The 7,764-nt window shown below is 43.7% G+C and overlaps 1 protein-coding gene across 1 annotated transcript in view; it reads right to left on the bottom strand.

Annotated features, from left to right (window-relative positions):
- The window catches only part of LOC112948929 (neuronal acetylcholine receptor subunit alpha-7-like), a 45,631-nt gene that overhangs the window by 31,740 nt on the left and 6,127 nt on the right, over window positions 1-7,764 (bottom strand). The window contains exon 2 of the mRNA XM_026041271.1: window positions 1,349-1,488. Coding sequence (XP_025897056.1) covers window positions 1,349-1,488 — 140 coding nt within the window. The remainder of the gene's footprint in view (window positions 1-1,348; window positions 1,489-7,764) is intronic.

Here is a 7,764-nt window from a genome sequence, read left to right as displayed (position 1 = left end):
AAGGAAGGAAGGAAGGAAGGAAGGAAGGAAGGAAGGAAGGAAGGAAGGAAGGAAGGAAGGAAGGAAGGAAGGAAGGAAGGAAGGAAGGAAGGAAGCCCTCCTTCTTTGGAGGAAGAACTTCTGACCTGAGATGCCTCTGCTGACTTTGGAATCACCCGGTGAAATTTGCCTAAAATTGTCTGGGTGGTTTCTTAGCTCTTTCATTCAATTAGAGGCCTGAGATCTCCTGCCATGAATGTGAGCGACTTCAGTGAGGACAACTCTACTCTTCTCCCTTCCAGCTTCATACAACACCTAATACCTTAAAGCAGAAAGCTTCTTATTCTGCCTAGATGGCTGTTGCCTGCTGCAAGGAGAAGCACAACTATGGGGTCCTGCCACCCATTCGCTTGAGTCATCTCTACCCAGTGCTAGGGAACTTCATTTTCAGGGACCCCTAGAGACTTTCAGAAAGATCACAGGAAATTTAATACTTTGGGACCTCTGTGAAATGGTTTGAAGCTATCCAAAGGTTAGAAAGTGTGTGTCTTCCTTCTTCCCTCCTTGACTATAGGCCTCTCTGGGAAAACAGCCTACACCATCAACTGCAGGAGTTGTAGGGTGGAGACAGAAAGGGATGCTGTCATGTTCAGCAGTTGGTTGTGTTGACAGGGAGAGGTGATCTGACTTGGTTTGCACATGTATATAAATGAAATTATCTCTAAGGGTAATGAGTTTCCATATTAAATCCTCTTCATCAGGAAAGGGGGATCCTTACTTGGATAATCATGTTAAAAAATTCTGTAGGTCAGATCATCAGTTCTTGAAAAGCATGTTGCAGAGGGATGAGCAAAGGCAATTTTCAGGGTGTTCCTGCAGATTTTGCTCTATGATGTACCTCATCTCAGGGCAGACTCCTTCAGCTGCAGTGCATGCTGAAGATGTGATGGGTGATGAGCACAGTACCATTATAATGTCTAATGAAAAGGTGTAAATCCAGTGCTGGTAACTCTGAAAGCTGCACACAGTTTCCAATTATTAAATCCCGGATGGTTCTGGGAATAACATGCCATTAATAATCTGCAGTGACACATGGCTTCTAATTTATTGAAATGTTAGGAGGGTTTTTTTTTTTTTTTTTCTGTTTAAAATGAGTGGAAAAACTACATTATTAATCTACTTGAACCTCATGTTGTATCAGACATGACTTAGAGTTTAGAAGAATATTCACTCTTCCAAAGTGTCAAGGCATGTAGTGCAGCGCTTGGGGAGGATGCCGGGGTGAATCCTGTCTGACCAGGAGGAAAGAAGACCGGTGTGTTGCTTAGTCCTGAGACCAGATTTGTTACAGGTGCAATAGGTGCCTTACCACGTCAATGATCTGCAGCAAGGAAAGCTGGAGCTCCACGACCAGGGGCTGCGAGTCGTTCACTACTGGCCGCTCAAGACGATTGTAGTTTCTCAGCAGATCTCTGTATAAGCGTCTCTGGCTTTCACCCTGCTGAGAGACTAGGAGAAAAGAAAGACAATCCACATTTGTCATTCGGAGGGACACTTTTTTGTTGTTGTTGTTGTTGTTGTTTGTTGTTTGCTTGAAAAATCTCTCTTACTGTCCTTTTTCAGCATGGTGGCTGCATTGCAGCTCCTGCTGCCTTGTGTGTCATGTTTTTTCTGACACCTGAGCAGAGGTCTTCCCAGAGCCACCAGGACTCTCCTCACAGTGTTCATGATCAATAACTTCTTCGACAATCCCAGCAAACTGCCACAACATCTTCCTCCTTGCCCTGTCCCTGAGGTGCTCGGCGAACCCTGCAAGCTGCTCTCCATCACCGCAGCCACATCCTCTCAAGCTAATAATATCACACTCAGTTTATAAATGTCCTTAATTAGTGTTGCCTCCCTGGTTTTCCTGAGGCTGGAGGGATCTACGTGGGTTTCCAGTATGAAGGTGCCTAGTTAGCAAGCAGGGAGGATGTTTCTATTTATTTTGGAGAGTTATGCTGTATAATACATCATTTTCATGGGCCTTTTATGTCTTTTCCTTCACACTTGTGCTGCTAAATGCTGTGAACTGACACATCCCAGGACGAGACATTTGCATTGGGTCCTTCCCATCTCCCTTCCACAGCGTGGCCCTGCCGCTCAGTGACCTCTTGCATGTGGAACCGTTCACAGGGACCAGCTGATCTGTTCTTAGGCTGCCGAGCTGGTGCTTCACCATATGTTTGTGTGCTCCTCAGATCTGTTTACAGAACCACGTAGGTTCAGGGACAGCAGAGCCTTTGGGGTCTTCTGGCAGGCTGCCTTGGCAGCTGTTGGCCTCACATGGGCTTCATCGCTCAGATCAGGCTGCTCTGGAGCAGGAATGGGTCAAAACTGCCTTTTTCTAAACTTCTTTCATTCTTGCAATGCTCTGTGTTTCATATTCCAGAGAGACTGCTGCTTTTTATCCCACTGCTGCCCACGCTAATGCTTTGTGTCACTGCATCTCTAAGTGCTAAGCTGGTGACAAGGAAGATTGGGATGGGGAGCAGTGGTAGGATAAGTATTTCCACTGCCCCCAAAGCCCCAGAGGTCCAACCTCAGCCTCTAGTGCTGTCCCTGGTACAAAATTTTAAACCAGGCTGGAATTTGGAAGCACATTTTTAAGATTGGCGAGTCTCTGTTGTGAGTCCTTACCTGCGGACTGCTGCTGATGGGCGTTAGCAAGCAGTGTTTGCTTCATGTATCTGAGTAACAAGAGAGTCTCAGTGAACCACAGCTCCAGCCTGTCTCCTATTGCTTTGAATCAGCAGGAAAAAAAGTGCTATCTCATTAACAATTTAAGTGAGATCGGTGGATGGTGATTTTCTCTACTTTAGTAACGTTTTGGACAGTTTCTCCCATAACATCCTCTTGGTAACCTGCTTGCGCTGGCCTTGCTTGCAGCATGAGGTTTGGACAAAACAATTTCAGGAAGTGTTACATTGCCTTCCAGCCCCAACCAATCTCTCATTTTGTAAAAATTTTCTCCTAGCCTTATGGCGCAGGAGTGAACTCAGCTGTGGTGCTTCTGAACACTGCAGTCCCTCACAATGCGGGGGCAGTTCGTTGGTGTTGACCTGATAAAGTTCAACATGTTGCATACAAGGAGAAATTGGAAGAGAGAAGATGAAGAACCAGAAGTGACACTATGGCACAACAGCAGTGGGATAGAAATCCAATCCTGTAAGCTTCCAACTACACTAAGGAAATAAATGATGGTTAATTCAGATATTTTTCTTGGATAGTGCTTGTGAAAGTCACAGTAGGAAAGGCCGTTCAGTAGGAAGAAGTCTAGTCATAACTAGGCTTCTGATTATTGTCATTGTTCTCTGGCCAGAGGTTGTTGTGAATGGTTGTTGTTTTGGGACACCTAGTAGCTCCTGAAGACAATGAGAGCCCAGGGAAGGAGCTGGGCTCTCCAACACACGGCCAGAGAGGCTGGTATGAGGTCAAAGCAGAGGGCATCCTCAAAGGGATTGCTTATAGCAGATCCAAGAGGTAATGGGCATGGAGAAAGGAGACACACTGTCACAGAGACAAACTTTGTTCCTACTGGGAAGAACAGCAAGTGTTGAGGGACTCTGCAATAATAGGCTCAGGTTGCTAAAGGGCTCTTTGCTTTGTAGAAAGGACACCAAAGCCATCTGTGTTTGGGAGATGAAATAAATAATAATTAAAAAAGCATAGCATGGACATAAAGCATAGATTTTTTTTTATAGCAGGGAATGTCGTAAATATCTACATGGCCCATATTGGTGTCCTCGTATGAGGACTGCTGTGTGTCTTCCTTCAGAATTTGCTTAAGCCAAAAATCTGCTGGAGTAGATATGGGGTAATTAGGTGAAATGCAGTGGCCTGGGCTGTGCAGTGCATCAGGCCTCTCCAGCTTTACTTTCTGATTAATCTGGGTGGTTAATTCTCTAAACTGCTCCTACGGTTTGCAGATAAGCGCAAGGCACAAGGCCAATCAATTAATCCATGACAGGAATGGGGTCCCCAGACAGCTCTGTGAAGAGCTTTATGGACAGTGGAGCTACTCACGGACTAGATTGTGCTCTTAGGTCTCTCTTCAAATTTCTTTCTGCTCTCCGCAAAAAGTCAGCAAGAAGCCCATATTTATGAGCCTACTGAGCATCATGAGCTATAAACTACTCTCAAAACCTCTTGGGACTAATAACGCTATCATTGAATCCTTCTTTCTTTCTAGGATGGAGCTGATGTGAGCAGCACAGCAAGGTAACCTCCCGGGAACCGTTTCTGTAATGCAGCATGCTACCTTCTCCTCTGTACCAGGTAATCTTGCACCTCTCAGATTTAACAGATTTATTACTGTGAGACCACAGAACTTTGCTACTGTGGCTTCAGCTGAATCAGGGAGTCCTGTGATAGGAGAGAAATGTAACTTGTAATGGGAAAGCAGAAGGGGGCTGCTTCCCTGTGGGCTTATTTCTGAGGCACAGATCTGCTTTACAGAGCTATAAATCACTGTCCTTCTCCTTCATTCCTCTACAGCATGCCTACCTGGAAGTATTTGGGAAGAAAGCAAACAGCCTTGCTGTTAACTTACACTCTAGGCTTTGCTTTTTATTGTATATGCACCATATGCAGGTGTGTTGCAATGCAAAGGTCAGGCAAAGCTATGGAGAGACAAACACAGGATTGTTGGGTCTTAAAAACAAGATCTGCAGAGCTTTTGTAGGTGAGCTGTAGGGATCTCGTCAGCATGAACCTGGAAGCAGGTTTCTTGAATCCAGCTATTTAGATAGAAGTGTGTGAGTAGATGGAATGAGGGATGCATCTTGATCTACAGGCAGTTTACCCATAGGGAAAACGAGCCTTCATGCTGTCTATGAAGGGTTTTGAACTCCCTGGGACTGTGCAGTTTAGTTAGACCAGTCTGGGGGTGGCTGATATCAGCTCCAAGCCTACAGTGATGCATCCAAAAGCTGAGGTCTGGGCCCAGCTCCCCAAGTCCTGATGACAGCGATGCTCAAGGAGCTATCATCTCAGCTGGCCTGCATGGTTTGTGGAATGCAGATCTGGATGTCTGCTCTGGCTGTGCAGCTGAAAACATCACTCGGTTGATGAGCATGAATTCCCAAGGCATTCTGAGCAATATTGGCAGCGCTTATTGATCGTCCCTCCTCTTGTTCACGATGTTCCTCAATTCCTGCGGTATTGCAGTACTTACTCACTCTCCTTGTACTTTCTACAGTTACACACATCTATGTACTTTTTTTTTCTCTTTCCTCTGGCCTTTTTTGAAAATTCTGTGTCCTTATATTGGTAGTTATAATTACATTTCATTGTATAATGAATGTCCACAATCTCACTGGAACATTTACACAGCAAAAGAGCGTGAAGAAAACCTTTAGGGTATGAGACCTGTCTAACTCCTAGAACTTCATATACTTCTCTAAAAAAACAGCAGATTTTACAAGGTACCTAACCCTCTATTACTTATTTTTATCACTGGATATTTTCCAAATTTCTTTGAAAATGTGCATGGAATGGTCATAGAAAGATAAACAGTATATGCAATGATCAATTATAAGGAGATTACAAAGATAATATCACTGAAAATGTGAGCTATTTCACAGGAAACCAAATCAGCATAAATAGTTGAAATTGCAAATATCTCCTACAAAATCATGGCACTTTTTACTGCTTTGGTAGCTATAAAAAAAAAATTCATCTTAATTTGGATATTTTATAGATTTCTGACAATGTAAAGCATGCCACTGCCATATGTCACTTAATCTCCAAAAACACAGATGTGCTCCATCCGCTTTTGTTCTTATGTGCAGCATTGCTGCTTTTATCTGTGGCTGCAAATGCATTACTTCTTTCAAGGTCCCTAGCTTTAAAACGCATGGCATCATACTTAGGAGAAGAGTTCCTGAGTAGGAAACAGCAGAACTGCCACATTAGTCTCAGCCCTCTCTGCCTGTGACATGTGTGTGTGTGTGTATGTTACGTGGTGTATACTGGGATACTTTCCTCATTTAAAACCTCTTTTTAATCTATTTCCATATAATCTTCAACTCTAATCTTTGGCTCTCGCTCTGCAGATTTTTTCTGCATCTTAGATGCAAAAAAAATGTTAAAATACCCAGAGAAATGTAAGAAATGCCATAATTTCCTAGGCAAAATGGGACTAATCTTCCTGATACTAACTATTTCTGCTTTATTATACCAGTTAAAAGGCTTCCAGTAGCAATAAGCACTAAAGGGTACGTGACAAAAGGTTTCAACTCAGAGTCTTGATGCACATGACAACATGTTAAAAGCAGAATATAGGCCATTATATAATGAAAAAAAAAGAATTATGTTTTTCTGAGGTCCTGCTGGCTTGGCGCAGATCTTTTTTAAAGACTAGGGCATGTGTGAGAGATGAAGGGGGGTGTGTTAGGCTATTAGTAACACTGGCTAACCTCTCCAATATAGATTTCTTTTCTAAACAGAAAACAGGAACAGAATCCAAAAGGGGGGGAAAAGGTATTTTTTAGTGTAATGATATTTTTTTGCTAGATCTGTCCAATAAAAGTGTAGGCGCTATGGTACTAGATGCAGAGCAGCACAGGAGCAGGAGATGGAGCATCTCTGATCTGTTGGCCAGTGCCTGGTTGGTGCCAACCTGGAGATTTGGGACATTGCAACTGATTGCTACCAAAGGGCTTCTCCAAAAAGTCTGCCAATGTGGTAGTCCAGGCCTTCAGTGACAAGGGGAGGTCAAAACACATTCATGAAAACTCCCAGAAGGGAGCCTGAATTTACTTAGATCTGAAAATGGAAACTGCTTTTAACACAGTCTTGATGAGCTTCTGGCTCGGAGCAAGTTAGGCTTGTGGCCAGTCAAGTAAATGTCCATAGAGACCACATCCAGGGCATTTGCAGTTCTCCATAAGAAGTGCTTCGTTCTGACTTAACCTAGATCAGCATATGTGAATAGCTGATGGCTGAATATTAGCTATATCATGAAATAAGGAAATTTTTTTTTCCCAATTTATGAATGTCATGGGGTCTCAATGACACCTTAGTGTTTGTTAACCTTGATCTGTCCCTGTTTCCAAGATGCCAGAAGCAATTATCTCTTCTTCAGGTACAAGCTTTGCTGAAATCTGTAGTAGTATAAAATATGGAATATCCCCTTCCCTGCTGTACTCATCAGCAAAACGTCTGACAACTCACTGATTGTGATCCTGACCAAGAGGAGAAATAAACCACAGCAAAATTAAGGTACTTTCAGGCAACAGGGGAACTGGATTTTGACTTGACCTTAGCCTGTTGGTTTTAAAGCTCTAGATACACCAGTATAACATTCCTAAATTATGACAGTGCAAACAAAACAAAATTGGTGTCCCAGGGTGGAGTTCAACTGTCACCTTGTGATCCTGGAACAGATGTCTGCACTTGTTGGATGTCTGCTGCTGTAAGAGAGCAGAACGGGTGTGAAAAGTGGTCCCTTGGGTCCCTCTGCACTCTTGCATGCCCTGCTGTCCCCAAACGGCTGTGACATGAGTGGCTGGCAGGCAGCTTAGCCCTTGAACCGAACAGGGCTGCAGGGTAGCTGCTCGGCTGCATTAGAAATGCATGTCTTGAATTGAAGGCAGAGAGGAAGGACAGAAAGGTAGAAAACCTCATTCCATGAAGAAATACAAATTCTCAACTTTGAAAGCCTCCTGGGTGAACACAAGCACCAATATCAAGACCATGGAAATGCTGGGAAGGAGGAGAGGAGAGGAGAGGAGAGGAGAGGAG

The sequence above is a fragment of the Nothoprocta perdicaria genome, unplaced genomic scaffold, assembly GCF_003342845.1.
Source record: "Nothoprocta perdicaria isolate Ctin4 unplaced genomic scaffold, notPer1 scaffold_280, whole genome shotgun sequence".
In the NCBI taxonomy this organism is placed as follows: domain Eukaryota; kingdom Metazoa; phylum Chordata; class Aves; order Tinamiformes; family Tinamidae; genus Nothoprocta; species Nothoprocta perdicaria.
This window is presented reverse-complemented; position numbering and strand designations above follow the sequence as displayed.